The sequence below is a fragment of the Oryctolagus cuniculus genome, chromosome 8, assembly GCF_051225735.1.
Source record: "Oryctolagus cuniculus isolate XC-2025 breed Fujian yellow rabbit chromosome 8, ASM5122573v1, whole genome shotgun sequence".
NCBI lineage: Eukaryota > Metazoa > Chordata > Mammalia > Lagomorpha > Leporidae > Oryctolagus > Oryctolagus cuniculus.
In genome coordinates, this window is record NC_142874.1 from 101167105 (window position 1) to 101186797 (window position 19693).

Sequence of the window (19693 nt, forward strand, 5' to 3'; positions counted from 1 at the left end):
CCACCATTGTGTCTACTGGCCCAGTTCCATCTCTGGCTGAAGCTTCTCATGTGAGTGCTCTGAAAAGCCTGGCACTCCTGCCAGCAATGGGCGTGGCTGGCCTGTGCATTCAGCCACCGCTTTCTGCACAATACTGCCTGCATGATTCTCCTCTGTCCTGTGTGTCTGTCTCGCACTGGGTAGTCTCTGGGTCCTGAGATGGCAATGGGTTTCTTGATCGCCTGTGACTTTTGGAAGAGAGGGAGTATTTGCAGGTGGTGGTTAACCTGCAGGGCTCACTGTGGGTCACTACCACCGTCCCTGGGCTACCTTTGGCTGGCACTTCACTAGATAAATGTTCCACGTCATCTGTGATGGAAACCCTCTCACTCACATAAATCTCTGAAAATGCAAGTGCAGACAGACTGCTTGTGCAAGTGATTTGTGTTTATGACCCAGTTTTAATCATCAAAGAAGGACATGGAGGGCAACCAGGCAAGTAATTTATTGACAAAACTTTATTGATAAAATAATTTATCAAAGTTTTATGAAAAAAAATTAAGAATCTCTGAAAAAAGAAATGATTTCAACCAAGGTAGTAAGAAGTATGTGTGGGAGTAAGGAAGGGCTTTTGACTTTGGTCCCGTATGGAGGGGACGTCGGGTACAAAGGAGGCTTGAGTCCTGAAAAAGAAACTGAGATGTAACAATGCCACTCACCAGGAAGGCTATGGAAGTCAAATAACACGTGGCAGGGGGTGACTCTATCTCCTGCCCAGGTGCATGCACCCTGCCACCTGTCCCGGCGTCTTAATTTGTTCCTGACTTGGGCCTGTCTGCTCTTTGCTCAGCTGCCATGACCTGCAGACAATCTTGGTCCATGTGCTTGGTCTGTCTTTCCAGCAACAGCTTTTCTCCCTGGCATGGGCCTGCTCTTTGCTGGCCCTCTTGGCTCCGTGCCTCTGACCTTGGGTGGCTGAAACTCTGAGTCTCTCTGGCGCCCTTCCCACAGCAAGTGGTGACTGTAAACAACTGTTTGAAATTTTTAAGCTTTCTTTTCAGGTATTGAAATAAAACATGAATATGACAGCCTCAGGAAAAGAATTGGGCATTTCTCAGTTCACTGCATGAGTGTATTAGGTCAGCCATCCTGACACATAGCAAGGGGGACATTGTGAATTATCTTCTGTGAATGTCCTTATTTGGTATAAAGATAGTTATAAATGTTGTCTTCACTGAATTACACCATCACATGACAATAGACCCCTCCTCACTGTGTGGTCATTATCATGGATCCCACATCATGTGATGTTAATATCCCCGGTTTTAAGAGAAAATGGTATGTATGCATGTATGAATATATATATATGTATATATATATATAATCTACAAATTAAATGAATATGGGAAATTATTAAAAATTGTTAAATATTAAATTTTAAAAATGAAAAAATATATTGGAAATTGATAGAAGAAATACTGAATGAAAAATTTCTATAATTCATTCTCCTTGTTCTAGGAACTTGAGGAAGGGACTATAGTTGAAATGTTCTCTTCTAGACTTAATATGACAGAGCTTCTAGCATCCTAACTTTATCAGATCTTTTATAGGTAATCATCAGGATTTCCTCTCATAAGAATTGTTATAGAAACTTTTAAATGTTAATTTTCATTATTTTGAAAGGCACAGAGAGAGAGAGAGAGAGAGAGAGAGAGAGTCAGAAAGAGACATAGAAAAGCTCCCATCTATTGGTTCACTTTCCAAATGCCTGCAATAGCCAGGGCTTGACTATGCCAAATCCAGGCATCTGTAACTCAATCCAAGTCTCCCAAGTGGGTGGCAGGGACCCAAATACTTGTGTTGCCTTCCAGTGTTCTGGAAGCTGGTCTAGAAGCAGAGGAGTTGGAACTCAAACCAGGCACGCTGATACGGGATGCAGGTATCCCAAGTGGTGACTTAGTGGCTGCACTTGTGTCTTTTAATAGAAACTTTACACTATTCCTGGAGGTAGTTGCTAATACGGTCTTAAAGAAGCTAGTGAATTGTCATAGAAGGATCTCCCTTTTCTTAGATGATGGCTGATTCTCAGTAGCTCCACAGACGATCTATTTAAGCTTCTACACAGGATTGAAATAGAGGCAGGGTTTCAATCTGGGATGGAGTAAGACTGCGCCAGTGAGACGGAGCTCAAATTAGGTTTTACAATCTGAAAGCTATATTGAACATCAGAAATGGAAGGCCATGGCAGGGCTTCACAGAGTAAGATGGGAAAAATGGTGGCATTCCCCACTGTTGTGTAGATATGACTCTGTGTGTATGTGTGTGTGGATGTGTGTGTGTAAGGGGTGCATAATGTGGCTTCTAAGCCAGGAATACATCTTATCACTGGTCAGTTAGAGAGGGAACAGACAAATCAAAATCAGAGAGGCAAGAGCCAGATTGGCTGAGACAAATTGCCAAAAGAAATGTGTCCCCAAACCCTTGCTTTAAATGAATGTCCAGGAGTCTCCCCGGCCCGCTCAGCTCTCACGGGTCAGTGGTCAGGGGTGGCTTGTGTTTGGGTTCACCGGGCCAGTGCTTCCTTTAGCTGACCCTCTCACTCTTGTGAGAGACAGGGTCTCTGCTGGAGCTGTTGGTGATTCCTCTGGCATCTGGAACCCAGGGGATTCCCTGAATCACCACGGTCTGGTTTTCTTCTAGGGCCAAGAATGGCTGCTCTGTGATGGGCTTGAGGGGCCGGCCAGTACTCTGGTGATGAATGGTGGCTGTCTATATGACAGTAGGGCCCCACCCTGGATCCTCTGAATTATATCCTGGTCATTTTGTGAGGCATCAGCATTTCCATACTGAAACCAGCTCTCCAGAAGAGCGTGCACCTGTCCTTTGTACTGTTCATTTGCCCGGGGAGCAGGAAGATGGGAATGAGGGCACCCCTCTGGTAAATTCTAGTACTGTATATGGTAGGGAGAAGAAAGGACTCACGGAAAATGGAGTGATTGAAAAGTAACAAAGTTTACAAAGTGCTTGCACATACATGTTCACTTAATTCTCACAACAACCCTGTGAGGTAGGTACAGAATGTAATGTTTTACTTTTTATTTTGCAAAGAAAGACACCAAAGACCAGAGAGTTTAAGTGATCTGCCCACAGTCTTCGTAAGTGCCAGGACCCAAGCTTGAAGTCATGTCTTCCCACTTCAAAGCCTGGTTTTCACTGATGAGCAACTATAACATGAGGGTTACCAGTGTGGTGACAGAGGGGACATGGCTAAGTAAGCAGACATCTTATTGGAAAGTCAGGTGGATAGCAATAGTACATGAGTAACCGGAGTCCGCTGGTTCACCATTGCAGCGGTTCCACACTGGCCTGCTTCTGGCTTTCACTTTTGGGCTGCTTTGGCATATCAGAAGGTCATCTCTGAGCGCTGCTGGGTTTGTTCCTTGGGTGGTCAAGGAACAGAGAAGGAATTCTCGGGGCACTTCTTACGCTGCTTTAGCGCTCATCAGGCTGTCGAATTGTCTGGCTTGCCCATTGCAAAGTAAATTTCTTAGGGTGAGGATTGTGACTTAGTCATCATTTTATTCTTAGAATTTAATATAGAGCTTGGCACATAGTAGATCCTCAACAAAACTTGATGGAGTTCACGAAGGGTTTCACGTGATGCGTCTTATTCTTACTTGTAGGAGATGATTTGTGTGGAAGAGGTATTAGAGTGAGTGTGGAAGTGGGGTGGGGAAAACTCGGCTACCTTGGTGGAGGGTAGTATACACAGGCACTATAATTCCAGGCTGTTATCTCATGATCCACATGGTATTTGTTACAATGACAAATCTAAGTGTGGATTCAAACTGGAGGTTCTACACCAGCCATGAATCCATGTAAAACATGAATCCATGTAAAACATATGTGTTAGCTTGCCTCTGGGGGTGAAGGCATGTCCCTTGGCATGAAGGAGGGTAGATTATTTTGGCAAATATGAAGATAGCATTTTAGTAGTTTGGAGAGAAATCTGTGATTAAAAAAATCCCCAAAGATGATTCCCAAGTGATTCAATGAAGGTTGGAAGAGGCCTCTGTCTTTGTTAGAGAAATTCTGCCAAGGCACATTCTCCTTGGTCCTCCACGTCTCCCTGGGTCCTGGGCCACTGGGAATTCTGACACTCAGAGTTGAGACTGTGGTGAATCTTGAACAGGTAGAACTGAGGGCAAAGATGCTGTGGTACAGGCCTGGACCTCAGCATGCCTGCGCTCCACCAGGACACATAGGCAAGAAGTCCCCTGCGTGGAAGCATCCTCCTAAGGCTGATGGCCTGGCACAGCCACCACCCATGGCTAAAAGCAGCCATCCTTTCCTTACCCTTCTACAAGTGGATTACAGCAGGGATTTCTGGGTGTCACAACCTGGTGAGTTCAGCTTCCTTGAACTGAATAGCAGTTTGAATTTAGGAGACAGTACAGCAGCTCACCAGTCTTGAGTACAGGATCTAACTTGTCCTGAAATCAGCAGGTGGGGAAGAGTCAGCAGCTCTGGTGCTGGTAGAGGTTATGGGTCGTCTAGAGGTCCTCCGAGTTGTGATGACTGTGGCAGGCTGTGACTAGGTGCCTGGCTTCTCCAGGGATTGCTGGCAAGTTTCAAACAAGGCCTTAATGGCCAAGCATTGCTTCCTTCAGATATTGTGGTTTCATTCTGCAGAGATGAAGCCTGTGGGAAAACAAAGCACAAGGTCATGCCACGGTTGATGTGGCTTTCCATAGACCTATCACTGCGTGCAAGGCACTGACTTTGTCCTTCAATGTTCATTTTAAGCAAGGTGAAGCGATGTCAGCCACGACACACCTGCCACTTAGGGCTTTGGAGGTTTTCTGGACCCTAGGCGACCATCAGGAAGTAGAGTATATTGGCTGCTGGTTTGCTAGAATCTGTTCCAGGGGAGATTTGGAGTTAAACCAGGACTCAGTTAGAATACTTTACACTGGATAAGGCCTTGGTTTTCTTCACCAGAAAATAAAGTTGCTGTTGCTCTCACATGGAGAGCAGAGTGTTCTGCCAAGGATGGGATTGATACCAAATCCTGGATCCTATTTCTTAGATCTTGAATCTCAGATCTTGACTTGGTAATTGGTTCCAGATCATGCACAACTTTCAAACAATTATGATTAATAACATATATATATAAATCTTCCTGAAATTATAATCACCAATAAATTTGATACTATTAAATGCATTTTACCCAGTTAACCATATGCTCTTAAACAAGGAACTTCCTTCTCTCTCAAAACCTAAAGGGTAGACTTCATATTTAAGCCATTAAATAATAGAATCATAAAACTTCAGGTCAACAGCAAGAAGCTTAAACATGCACACAAATGAAGAATCTTCAGTTTGGCCAGGCTCAGAAGGGGTCAGTGTGATCCTTACCTCAGTGTTCTTGTCAGGAGAACTTGTGCATAGAGTTCATGTTTATCAACAATCTTTGCTAGTATTACAGGATTAGAGAATACTGAGTGTTTCCAGTAGGGTTAGTGGATGAATAGTACATGTCAGTTAATTGAAATAAATAACCAGTTAGTTCAGTAGTGCAAATGGGTTCAATGAAGTAAGTGTGCAAATCTGATCAAAAGGCCTTAGACCACATCAGAATTTCCCGTATAAGCTCATTGAACACTAATTCCCCAAACTAGATTTTTGTCATTAAGTGGACTTGGAAAGCACTCTTTTTAAAATATTGATTTAATTTCTTTTTACAAATAATATTTATTCATTTATTTGAAAGTCAGAGTTACACAGAGAGAGAAGGAGAGGCAGAGAGAGAGAGAGGTCTTCCATCCGCTGCTTCACTCCCCAGTTGGCCACAGTGGCTGGAGCTGCACCTATCTGAAGCCGGGAGCCTGGAGCTTCCTTGGGGTCTCCCATGTGGATTCAGGGATCCGTCTTTTTTTTTTTTGGACAGGTAGAGTTAGACTGTGTGAGAGAGAGACAGAGAGAAAGGTCTTCCTTCTGTTGGTTCACCCCCAAAATGGCCGCTACAGCCAGAGCTATGCCGATCCGAAGCCAGGAGCCAGGTGCTTCCTCCTGGTCTCCCATAGGGATGCAGGTGCCCAAGCACTTGGGCCATCCTCCACTGCCTTCTCAGGCCACAGCAGAGAGCTGGACTGGAAGAGGAGCAACCGGGACTAGAACCCGGTGCCCATATGGGATGCCAGCGTCGCAGGCGGAGGATTAACCAAGTGAGCCATGGCACCGGCCGCAGGGGTCCATCTTCTGCTGCTTAGCAGAGAGCTGGATCAGAAGTGGGCAGAGAGCTGGATCAGAAGTGGAGCTGCCAGGAATAGAACCGGCGCCCATATGGGATGCCGGCACTGCAGGCGGTGGCTTTACCCACTACGCCACAGCGCAGGCCCCGGCCCCGGAAATCACTGTTAATAGCTACTTAGCTTGATGACTTAAACTACATATTTTAAAGGCTCTGAGAAGACCTTTATTAAATAATGTAATTTAACTATGCTGTGTTCCCAACATTTCAAAATGGAGTTAAGTTTTTGAGTAAGTTTTACTAATGTCTTGTAGAACTGGTGCTACAGTGAACATATTTTAAGGAAATGTGGGCTGCTGGCAAGAAATGTGAATACTGTTAGAAATTTACCTATTTTTCTACATTAAAAATTAATAAATTTAGCAATTACTAATTACTTCAAAAGTAAGCAAGATACTTTGTAAAACAGGAAAGACTTGCATGTTATGAATCTTGCCTCTAATAAACTTGTAATCTGGTTAAGGAGATTTGTCTGATACATTAAACAATCCACATAACCAGATACGAAGCTAAATAATGCAGGCTAATAGACATAGTAGTTTCCAAGGGAATGAGATAAAATGTTGGACTAATGAAAGAAGAAATCATGGAAGACATAGGGCTGGTTTTGTGGGTTGGCTAGGATTTTGCAAGATTGAAGGCATTTTTAACTGAGGGCAAGAATATGCAAACTTGCAGGGTTCTGCAGTTCCTATAAGCAGGAAGTAGAATGGAAAATAGTACTTTGTTAGCGTTGGTTGTATTGTAATCACTTAATTCTAACATCTGGAGATATTCTCACTGAAGAACAGAATGGTCTAATAGAACGATTCTCTTTTATTTGTCCTATACTTCTATTAAAGATCTTCTTATTTGGTACACTATAACCAGTTGTTTAATTGCTACCTATGATAGTCTTATTGGTGAGAGAAGTGATATTTTCCTTATTTTTGCATCCTTGAAAGCTAGATTTGTGTCCAAAGGATCTGATCCATGGGGGGCCCTCAACAGATATTTGTGTACTATTTGAGGGGATCAGTGGAAAAATTATAAGGCAGAAAATTGTCTACACCAAAATGTATTTTTACATCAGTGAATAAATAATAGACTAAAAAGCACTAGAATGTGTAGGCACTTAAAGACCAGGTAGGAGAATAAGAAAGAGGAAATCAGTGCAGATTTTTAAGAGCAGTGGACAGAACTGTTGAAAGCACTATTTATGAAACATCAAAGGATAGTGATGTACAACAGTCAACTGTTGGAGTGAAGATGAATCAGCAGTCAACTGAAATCATTGCTAAAGCATCCTAGTTCTAAGAAAATGAGGGTCCAGAACCAAATTCTGGGCCATAGGAACCCACAGGAAAAAAAGAACAAATGCCAAGTTGATTGGTTTCTGCAGCTGGCTGATAATAGCAGATCATGGAGCAGCACAAATCAAAGATTTTTTAAGACTAAAGAGTCATAACTACAATTTATTGCATGAGTGTGAGTTTATATAGGGCAATTTGGTTCAGACTCTCATTTAATCTCATTTATTCCCTACAAGACTCCTGGGAGATGGGGGTGATGATCATCTCCATTTCATTGATGAGAAAATAGGCTAGAGGTTTAGGAATTTGCTTATGGGCACATTGCCAGGAAGTGGCAGAGTCAGGAATTGGGAATAGCTCCATCTACCAACACAGTTTATTCTCTTAACTTCGGTGAATTATGGAGCTAAGACTGGGTGGAAGGTTTTTCTTTCAAGTGATAAAAACATCACTTGAGATTGGTTTTGGATATTTGTATGTTGAGAGGATCATGAAATGTGTTACTGAAAAGACAAGTATTGTATCTCCAGTAGCTTGGAAATGATTCAATAATTAGCTTTCCAAATAGTCTAAGGATATATCATTTAAAATAAAGCCACATCGGTCATGTGGAAGAGGACTTTGCTCTGTTAAGACAGGCTACTCTGAGGAGGCCAGGAAATGCCTGGTGGGATACATGCAGTGCCACAGCCTGGGGCTGTTTCCTAGAGGTAAATTACTATCTGCCGGGAAGCCTGTGGCATTCAGCAGTGTCACAGGAAACAGACAAGGCTGACTTTAAAGCTTGTGAAACTGGCAAAGTGAATTATTTGACCCTTTGGGTCACACAAATTATTTTTATTTTTAAGTTTTACTTATTTATTTGAAAGTCAGAGTTACAGAGAGGGAGAGACAGAGAGTAAAAGATCTTCCATCCACTGGTTCACTCCCCCAATTGCCACAATGACCAGGGCTGGGCTAGGCCAAAGCTGGGAGCCAGGAGTTTCTTCCAGGTCTCCCATGTGGGTGGTGGGGTCCCAGTACTTGGGCCATCTTCCACTGCTTTTTCCAGGCCATTAGCGGGGAGCTGGATCAGAAGTTGGAGCAGCCAGGACTCAAACCAGCACCCATAGGGGATGCCAGCAGCAACTTTAACAGCTGTGTCACAATGCCAGCTCTGGGACACACAAATTCTATGATGTGCTTTTCTTCCTTTCTCCCCTAACTCATTGAGGATATAGGAGTTTTACAGTCAGGATACATCATCCCTTGGGATTGGATGCAATGTGGTGTTGGTTACACTGTTTTTGTTTTTAGTATTTAGGGAAGTTTTCTGTTTTACCATTTTGCATTTACACAGACTGAGAGGGAGAGAGAGGGAGGGACAATTTCCATTCGTTGATTCACTCCCCAAATACTCATAACAGCTGGGGCTTAGTCAGGCCGAAAATAGGAGACAGGAACTCTATCCAGGTCTCCTATGTGAGTTCCAGCATTTGGGTCATCATATGCTGCCTCCCAGGCACATTAGCAGGAAGCTGGATCAGAAGTAGAGGCAGGCTTCAATTCCAGGCACTCTGCCTACTAGATGCAATGCAGGTATCCTAAGTGCTGACTCAACCAACTATGCTACAATACGTGCCCCACATTTTGCAATGGTTTAATTGTTCATCAGAAAAAGTATGCAAGAAAAAAAAATCCACCACATAAATTCATATGGTACATTTGTGTGGCACTGAAGGAAGAAAAATTTACACCAGGATTCTCAACATTCAGAATGGTTATTCATATTTGATTTTTCTTTATCACTTCTCTCTCTCTCTCTCTCATACTAGATGAACTTTTGGGATAACCATTGCAGAGATTCTAGTGAAATGATGTAATTTTATTTTGATATTACTAACATGTCACGGTATCAGAATTGAGTATGACTTTCCCCAAATTTGAAATTATTTGACATTTTAAATTATTATATTTGCTTAAGAGAATGGAAGAAAATTGAAACCGAGGAAAAGCCTATAATGAACTTAAGGGTCACAATAGTTGTTGAATGCCATGAAATTTTACTGCATGGGAACGAGACCTGGGGATTCTGCTGTTCATTCCAGACTGTAGCTGATGGAACACTGTGTGTTCAAAGAAGACTGCTGAAGCAGGGAATGTTTGCCCAGAAAACCTGACACTCATCTGTGTGTTCTTATGAAAAGATTAAATTTTATACTGAATGTCAATTAAAAACTACAACCCATGAAAATTCATAACATAAACACAGAAAAGTAACATAAACACAGTAAAGCAAAAATTACAAAGCCCAAGGTAGCCAAAAAATGAAACAAATTAAATACGGTAAACATATATACTATTGAATTATTCTGGTAGCAAATAAGTATTAGCACATTAGATGATTATTTCCTAGGTGTTCGACAGAATCTTGACCTTACATCTGTAATAAGTTTATCTGTAATAGTTTATCTTTGATAACAAAGCTGGTACTGAAGTTCTGCATGGCGCCTGTGTAATATTTATGTCACTCTAATAAAATAGTCTGTTTGATAGCCTTTTCTCTTCTCTCCCTTTCTCTTTAAAATTCCTTTTGCAATTTCATCTTGTTGCATTAACTATTAATTTGCTTACCTCCAGAGCAGCCCAACTGAAAGCCCATTCCATGGCAGGACTCTCATGAGTAGGGCCTGGTGTTATACTTTCTGTCTCTAGACAATCTGTGCATGCAGACCCGCAAGACTCTGACCCCCGTGGGAAAGCGACATTTGTCAGAGGGGACTTCTCAATTGGAATACACTTTTAAAGACCACATAAGGTCAGAATTGGAGACCAGAACTTTCAAAAATAGAATTAGCATAGACTCAGAAAACATGTTTCTTATTCCTTCAGTTATTCGGACCATTTACAACATAAGTTGCATTTTCTATTCCTCATACAGAATCTGTACTGTTGCAGAGTTTTTTGACCTCCAGCTTTCGGCCCTGAAATATTAAACATGCACCAAACATTGCAAGTACAAGTTGAGATTCTCACATGCTTGACTCTAAGCACAGAACGTACAAATAAATATTGCAGCCAAGATGTTAAAGCAATGCACCCTCAGAAGATGTCCCTGTTAACACCAGAGATTAGTTAAATGAAAAAGCCTGCTAACTTTGTCTCCTTGCGCCTTTTGGTTGGTTGTGTTATGAAATGTTTTCTCTTTCATTCTCGTGAGTGATATTTCATGAAATCGGTTCCTTGTTGTGTACAATACAGCACACACACACACACACACTCACACACTCACACACACTCAAAGTCAATGGCAGTGGGTGGTTTATGTCAGGGCTCGTTTTGACGCCCCCCTCCCAGAATAAGATAAATGTAAGTATGAAGAACTCCTGGGGTTGGCTGAACTCATTTTGTATTCAACACTCTGCCTGGCCCCTTTCTCATCTCTTTCGCTCTCTCTTTGTATGTTCAAGCCTACTTGAGTTTCTTTTTTCTTTTGTAGAACTTGGTTCTTTTGATGTGTTTCAGGGCACGCCCTTCGGCAAAGAGAACTTCCCAGGAATCGGAAACATAAGCACACAGGTCTGAAACAGCCACTGTACAATAGCCAGCGAGCCTCAGGCCCCGAGCTGGGTTTTCTTGCTCCCTAGAAAACACCAGCCCCGTGGGAGAGGGGCAAACACGCAGAAAGGGAAGCACACCATAATTGCGAGCAAGGCGTTTGGTGAGCTTTTTAACCTGGGTTAGCCCATGACAGCTATGTCCCCTGATGTATGCTTAGTTGCATTTAGATATTCAGTAATTGTACTCAATTTCCCCTCTAAGTAGGAATTGATTTGTTTCTGTTTCACTGCTGTTACAGCTTCAGTGTATCTGAGATTTTCTGTAGTGCAGAGTGCTTGGCTTTCCTATTTCTTATTATTTCCCAGCCAAAAGTGATGGGAGAAAGTGCAGTGCTTTAACTCCTGATAAAGTTGGAAGCAATGCTGCTGTGAGTATTGTGAGGCTGCTGTTAGAAGGCGCAATCTACGTTATTAATAGAAAGTCTAGAGAGGAGTTCATTAGTTTATATCCGGTATCAGTATTTTTATTTTCACACATTGAAAATACTTAATAAGATATGTTATATTTTATTTAAAATATCTCTGTTTACTCACATATCATACTCTATGTGACAAATCTTTTCAGGACTATGTCATTGAATTAGAACTTGGAACTGAAAATGAAGAAAAACAGAAAATAAGGAAAAAAGTGCATTTTAAGTTTACATATATACATACCTATTCACCTTAAAACATTCAACTTAAACTCAATTTCAAATAATACTTAAATGTAATTTTTGCCCAGGTCTCTAAAGAAAACCTTGTATTCTAAAAACTGAAACTGCTCGAAAAAAGTAAATTTAAGCAGAAATTTGTTAATTATCTGGTTTGTTTTATTGACTTAGAAAATCCATAATTTAGATTGATTTAGAAATCTAAATTAGATGTATTGTTTACCTTTATGTAAATATCTGAATTCATTCTCATTTATATATATTGCTAAGCCTACTGAAAAAATAGTTTGTCACTAGCTGAATAACAGTGTTGGCAAAAAACCAGAAATTTGACCAGCAAAAATGGATTATTTTCTATTAAATTTAATTTAGTTTAGTAAGTCTATTGAGGTAATTATGTCTTTGTGCTAATGCCATTACCTATTAATTCTTAGGAAAATAATTAGGGGTATCGCTGAATTCATTCAGCATGTTTCAACATATTGTATGCTTGGGTAACAAATCGATCAACTAATTCCAACAATTTCTTTTACTCTAGTATCTATATCCTCAGCTTAAGTGAAAGAGAAAATGATTCAATTATTCAAATATTGGTAAAATACATATTTTAAGCAATCATATGTGAGGATTATTTTAAACAAACTGGGAATAATGATAAGATCACTTTTATTACTGTAATGTCTGTTAGTTCCTTCTATATGTTGCTGGATTACTGTTTATGGATATTAGTGCAAAATAAATGACAAGAAAAATTTGATAATCATAAAAGCTGAGAATTCACATTGGACATTTAAATGCTATCTACAAAGTTTTTTTTTTGTTTTTTTTTTTTTTGGCCAGGCAGAGTTAGACAGTGAGAGAGACAGAGAGAAAGTTATAGACAGCAAGAGAGAGAGACAGAGAGAAAGGTCTTCCTTCCGTTGGTTCACTCCCCTAATGGCCGCTGCGGCCAGAGCGCTGTAGCCGGCGCACCGCGCTGATCCGAAGGCAGGAGCCAGGTGCTTCTCCTGGTCTCCCATGGGGTGCAGGGCCCAAGGACTTGGGCCATCCTCCACTGCACTCCCTGGCCACAGCAGAGAGCTGGCCTGGAAGAGGAGCAACCGGGACAGAATCCGGCGCCCCAACCGGGACTAGAACCCCGGGGTGCCAGCGACGTGGGCGAAGGATTAGCCAAGTGAGCCACGGTGCCGGCCTGCTATCTACAAAGTTTAATGCAGGCATTTTTACTTAAAAACCGAATTCTTAACATAATCCAAATATGCAGAAGAGTATAAAAGCAGTCTTTTTGTCTTTCTGATGCAACATAAAGTTATCTTGTTTCTTTGGTCAATGTTACATAACATTTCTAGAAATTGGATGTTTCTTAATTGTTTGATCCCAAATTTGATAAGAGACACAGGTGTGTGTCAGGCATTGCAACACTTTGCAACTTTATGGTCTGTCTACCCACAAAGGGTCGTAAAATTTCTGGGTCCTTGTTTATCTACCTCAGCGCCCGCTGCTCAGGTCTCCGGCTCTGCGCAAGATTACTGCTATCACACCGTATCATGCTGATTGTCGTATCATATACTTTAATTGTGCTAGAAAATTCACCTTGCTGTGGTTACTGCGTTTTCTGCCTCTTCCTTCTTTCTGTACGGTGCTATCTTTGATCTATACAACGGCAGCTCAGGTAGCAGGCGGACACCCACTCCACAGTACGAGGCTCCAGCCCAGGAGCCACAGGTGCTATTCTTTTTAAAACTATGCGAAGTTTAAGAGAAATTCAGCCTTTTGAGACAGATTGATGAGTTGTAGACCTAGCAATGTTTGTGTGTATTTGATGACTAAAATAAGATTCCTTTAACTTCTTACTGACTATTACTATAGCCGTGTTAACAGAAACCACACACCAGTAAATGTATTCAAATATTTTTCTTCTTAAGCAAAAAGCAAAACCAAGCAATTGGGTTATAAACTGAGTGAATTCAATTGGATTTTAAATTGTACTTTTAATAATAAAGAATGAAAGGATATACTTGAGATACCACATCCAGCTAAATTCATTACTTTTATTGATTAAATTTCTCAGATGAGGACATAATCTATTTCACTGGCTGGAATTGGGCAATAATTCAATGATAATTTTCCAAGTTTTAGTTATTCACTAGATTCTAACAGTTTTATTTCTGTTTATTTAAAATATATAATCACCTTGCTTTATTAATACTTTCAGCTCTTTATTTCTTTTTTTAAAATAAGATTTATTTACTTATTTGAAAGGCTTAGTTTACATAAAGAGAGAGATGTGAGACACACACAGAGAGAGAGAGAGAGAGCTCTTCCATCAGCTGGTTCACTCCTCGAATTTGAGTCCAAAGCCAGGAGCCAGGAGCTTCTTCTGAGTCTCCCACCTGGGTAGCAGGGGGCTAAGGACTTGGGCCATCTTCTACTGCTTTACAGGCCATAGCAGAGAAGTGGAGTAACTGGGACTCAAACCATATGGGATGCCGGCACTGCAGGCGGCAACTTTACCTGCTGTGCCGAAGCGCTGGCCCCTTGTTTCTGTTTGTTCACCTGCCCCTAAATATTGTCTATGTGGATATAAAGTTTTTTTTTTTTTTTTTACAGTGTGGACAGTGAGAGAGAGAGACAGAGAGAAAGGTCTTCCTTTGCCGTTGGTTCACCCTCCAATGGCCGCCGCGCCCAGCGCGCTGTGGCCAGCGCACCGCGCTGATCCGATGGCAGGAGCCAGGTACTTCTCCTGGTCTCCCATGGGGTGCAGGGCCCAAGGACTTGGGCCATCCTCCACTGCACTCCCTGGCCACAGCAGAGAGCTGGCCTGGAAGAGGAGCAACCGGGACAGAATCCGGCGCCCCTACTGGGACTAGAACCCGGTGTGCCGGCGCCCCTAGGTGGAGGATTAGCCTGTTGAGCTGCAGCACTGGCTTTTTTTTTTTTTTTTTTTTAAACAGCACAATGGGCTTGTGTTTATCAACTTTCCCCTTGTGCTCATACCTAATTTTTGGGGACTATGGGGGCCGTGTGTTCCAACTGTCTCATGTAACTATTGAGGACGGCAGTCTTGGAGAGTTTGTGACTTTTGTGACACAATGCTGGGGACACAGAAGGCCCTCAGTAAAGATGTATCGACTGAAGGAATCAATGAAGAGTCACATGAGCAAATGTGAGGGTACTTCAGACAGTTCAAGAAGAACAGAATTAAGAGATAAGTTTATTCTGCTGCAGAAAAAAATCCGAAACCCACACATCTGAAGACTTTTAAAAAGTTCGTGAAAAATGCACATAATGAAAAAAACCTATGCATGATTTTCAAATTTTTTTTGGACCAAAAGAAGCATCTTTTAAATCCATTTTCCACAAAGCTTTAGAAGTGCCCACCGGCAACACCAGGGGACACAACACCTGGCCTTATAGTGCCTTATTGATAACAACAGCCTTTTCTGAGTACTGTTTCACAGTCACAACAATTCTGTGAGGCGGCTGTCATTCGGAGGTCCTGTTCATTGTCAGCGTGAGTTAATGGGAGGGAGAAGGAGGCTGAGGATCTTTAAAATGGTGTGCCCCGGATCACGCAGCTAAGCTGTGGGAGAGCTGAGATTCATTCGTTTGAAAAAGATTAATTTACTTGAAAGTCAGAGTGACAGAGAGAGGGAGAGAGAGACATCTTCCATTCCGTGCTGGTTCACTCCCCAAATGACCCCAAGAGCAGGGCTGGGCCTGGCTGAATCCAGGAGCCAGGAATTTCTTCTGGGTCTCCCTTGTGGGCTCAGGGGCTCACAAGTGGGCCATCTTCTACTTTCCCAGCACAATAGCAGGGAGCTGGATCAGAAGTGGAGCAGCCAGGGCTCAAACCGGTGCCCACGTGGCATGCTCTGGTCACAGGCAGTGGCTTTACCTGCCTTGCCACAGCGCCAGTCCCAGATAGCTGAGGTTGGAACTCCTATTTTCTGAGCGTCATTGAACAGCCACAGTACCCATCTACCTCTCACCTATTTCTCTCTTCGTCTTGTCTTTCTCCACTTTTGGGGTGTAAAAGTCAGGGACTGGTGTTATTTTTCTTTGTGATCCCAGCATGCTTGTATTGTGAGAGCACTCAACAAACATCTCCCACGCAAATAAGCCCAAGGTCTCCAGCTTCCTGGTCCAGCTCTTTCGGCCACACCAACGTCCATTCTGAGTGTGAGAAGTGACATTTGCAAAGGCAGAGACAGCCTGAAATCTTTGAAGTCTGGAAATGCTTCCAACGATTGAAGCTAGCAAAAACTTTTCTGTGTTGTCAGTAACATATAATTCTTCTCTGGGATGTGGGTTGATAGGGACAGGCTAACAGTTGCCTTGATGCGCTTGCTGCAAATGCGCTGAATAGGATGTACTTCATGCAAAGTCTATAAACTCACACATGGACTTCAACACCATGCATGGAATTCAATCACAGTCAAGTGTGAGGTCCTGTCCCTGGCCCCCAAAGACAAGTGCCCTCCCACACAGGGCAACATCCCCTGCCAAATCACCAAGGGCTGGGGTCCTGTGCTTGGTGTAGGGAAGGTGGGAAAAACGCAGACAATAGAACACAAGTGGATCCTGCTCCTACCATGGATGCTTTTCTGGGAAGAGTCATGGGTGGTTTGGCATCAGCCGCCACCATGATGAAATTGCCATGGTTAGTGAGTAGGAGGCTTTCTCTGTATCTTTCCCAAGGTAGACTCCCCCGCCTTGCAGCGCTGGTAGTTACTGAGATGCGTTTTTCTACAGTTGTAGGCAGCACATGGATGGGCACTCAAACACACTACCAGGTCTTGATCTTGGGAGAACACCAACAGAACTTCTAGCAAAAGAAGTTTTCTTGAAAAACATACAACAGGGGTAGGAATTCCCTGGACCTAAAACAATGATATGTCGACATATCAATGCATTTTAACAATATTATGATAATGCATTAAATTTAGGGGGTGAGTGGCTAACCTAGAGGTTAAGCCACTGAATAAGACATCTTGTCCCACTATGGAGCATCTGAGTTAGATATGGCTCTGGCTCCTGACTCCAGCTTCTTAGCAATGCAGACTCTGGGAGGCAGCAGTGGTAGCTCAAGCGATTGGGTTCCTGCTAGGGAGACCTGAACTGGCTTACCAGATCCTGGCCCAGTCTGGTTGTTGCAGGCTTTGTGGGGTGAAACAGCAGGTGGGTTCGCTCTCCCTCTCTCTCTCTCTCCTGCTCAAATAGCAAAACACCCTTCAGACATGAATTCCCATGACTGCCTCATACTGGGCCCTACCTGTCTCTGATCAAATATTACTGCTTTTCCCTGTCACCTACTTTGCTTCCCTCACACCACTTCACTGTCACTTAGCATCCCAAGACAGCCTTCAAAGTTCCCACAGCCTGGTATATGAGTTCCGTATGCTCCCCTCTGCTGAGTGGAGGCGGGAACTGTGGATAAAGTGAGATATCATTCCTGGAATTAGGTCGCTAACCAGGTGCTTTGAGTTAATCAGAAGCCAGACTAGCTGGGTGGACTTGATCTAATCAAGTGAGAATTTAAAAGGGATTTTGGGCTCTTCCAGAAGTCGGAGATTCACAGTCCAGAGAGGGCCTGTGGAAATGCCACTGTGAGTGGCCCTAAACAACAGCCAGCAGCAGAGCAGGGACCCCGGACCAGCCACAGCAGGGAACTGAATTCTAGCAACCACGTGAACTTGGAAGAGAACCCTGGGCTCCCCAAAGGGATGCAGCTCCTCCTGCTCTTTGATTTCAGCTGTGAGATGCCAAGTAGGGAGCAAGCTCGGGTCCCTCCCTGCCATATCTCTCTAATCTCCCCCCACCGGCTATGTGACACCATTGCCTCATGCTGAGTTTACAGAGCCAGCCCATGCCCGTGTGGTCTTCCCATGGCCTGCTTGCTATTAATGTACTCACATTTAAGATCTCATCAGACAATGTCACACACTTGCTCCTGGGGAAATCATACCGTTCTCATAGCTCAAGGTGCCTAACATTTAGAAAACTCACCATGAAGCCTATACTTACCTGGCCATAACAGTGGTAATAAACAGAAAAAGGTTGAAGAAATACAGCAATTTTAACTTAAAAATTATACCAACGACTAAAGATAAATTTGCAATGTTATATTATGGATTTATTGATGCTTTTAAGTAAGTACCACGTTGAAATTTGAATTGTATGAGCCTGTCCTTAAGCACAATATATATCGTTAGCTTCCAGTTGATCTTTTCTGCCTCTTAAAATTTGCACATAATGGAAATCTAGCACCAAAGTACAAAAGAAGTGATATATATGGCTCCTTGGTATAAATATAATACACATACACATGGTATATACAAAGTATATCTATTATATACCCACGAACCTATAATCTCCTTCGTGATGCTTCTAGAAGTCTTTTAAACTAACTGTGATTTCCCCAGAGTAATTTTTGAAAGAAATTTCTCTTGGCTTTTAAATTCATTCCTCTTGGTCATGCCACTAGATACTATACTTATAACATCTGTAAAATAAAGAAATACCTGAATTTTAAGTAATTTAAATATGTAACTGTGACTCTGCTCATTCTCTTCTAAATACTTCTACCTAGTGTAAAAATGCCTTCTTATACAAGTTACTGATGTTCTAAACCCAAGCAAGAACTGAGTTATCAATTCTGATGGAGTAGGCCGAGAGTTTGTTTTCTCAAGTCAGGCAGGTTGTAATGCTAAGTAGTTTGTAGGAGTTCTTAATGATGATGAATGGGGCAAAGTGAAAATGATGAGCTCTTCTCCCGTTGTTCTCACAATCTTCTCCTGAGGCTTCCATTCACGAAGAACATCCTCGCAGCACAACAGATGGAAGGACTTGTCAGCAAGGGAGGGGGAGGGGGAGAAAGAGGCGGAAAAAAAAAAAAAAAGACACTGGCCAGGCACGATTTATTCATGAAGGGAATACGGTTATTTAATTGGAGCCTCATTATGCAAAACAAAACAAAAATTATCTGCAAGATGGCAAAGTGGGCCCCAGTGCAGCCTAAGTCAGAAACTGAGTTAGTCCGCTGCAGATGCAGGAGTGTGTGCTGCGTGGCTTTGAAGAGAGCGGCACGACCCCCACCCTCAGGCATAAAACAACTCCACACAGACTCATTTGCTATGAAGGATGGGATGTGGAGAGGCCGTGGCGCCTGGGTCTCCGCCTCTCCACGGCTCCTTTCCCCAAGTCGTTCTGGTGGGTTTTTGTGTCCCAAAGTTGTCCCTTTGCAAACAACAGGTTGAATATTGTAGGTGTGGGTTATGAAAGTGTCCCTGGGACAATGGCAGTCTGTGTCCCATTTGTAACGCTTGGATTAATCTTTGGAAAGTGCACACAAAATGTGACATGATGTTGGCTTCCAACATTATTCAGTCTGCATAGCAGCAAATCCTGCCCTGTCTCCCTGGAAATAAAACTCCACAGACGTACCCCCGCCATCTAAAAGGAACCTATCATTTATGCTCAAGATCAGGGACACCCTGATAGAATTGCCTTTTGGAGTTTTGTTTTATAGTTTGGAGAAAAACTCAGGATGCAGACAAATTTGTTCTATCATCTCATTTATACAGCTCCCTGAAGGAAGGCTGCAATCGGGTAAACCACATTATTATTTTTGCAACAAATGGGAGACTTAAAAAATCCTTCGTCTTTTAAAGAGAATTCCACAGCAGTTTAGGATTCTAACCCAGAACTGGTCCCTAACAAGAGGCAGGATTATGCATTTCCCCTCTTTTCACCTCATTTTTCAGTTTTCGTTGTAAAGGCGCTGGAGCAGAGCACTGAGCTGGGAAAACAGGCTTAGTAAAGCATGCCAAGAAGAGAGGGGGTGCGCCACATTGG

The 19693-nt window shown here is 42.6% G+C and overlaps 1 protein-coding gene across 2 annotated transcripts in view; it reads right to left on the reverse strand.

The window, feature by feature from the left end:
• Positions 1-2973: 2973 nt before the first annotated feature.
• Positions 2974-19693, reverse strand: part of GRID2 (glutamate ionotropic receptor delta type subunit 2) — a 1603946-nt gene continuing 1587226 nt past the window's right edge. Inside the window, exons 16-17 of one of the 2 annotated variants that reach the window (XM_051819557.3) lie at positions 11718-11776; positions 2974-4680 (exon numbers count right to left, since the gene is read on the reverse strand). In XM_051819557.3, coding sequence (XP_051675517.1) covers positions 11756-11776 — 21 coding nt within the window. In that variant the 3' untranslated portion in view covers positions 2974-4680; positions 11718-11755. The remainder of the gene's footprint in view (positions 4681-11717; positions 11777-19693) is intronic. The other variant, XM_051819556.3, reaches the window with a different exon arrangement.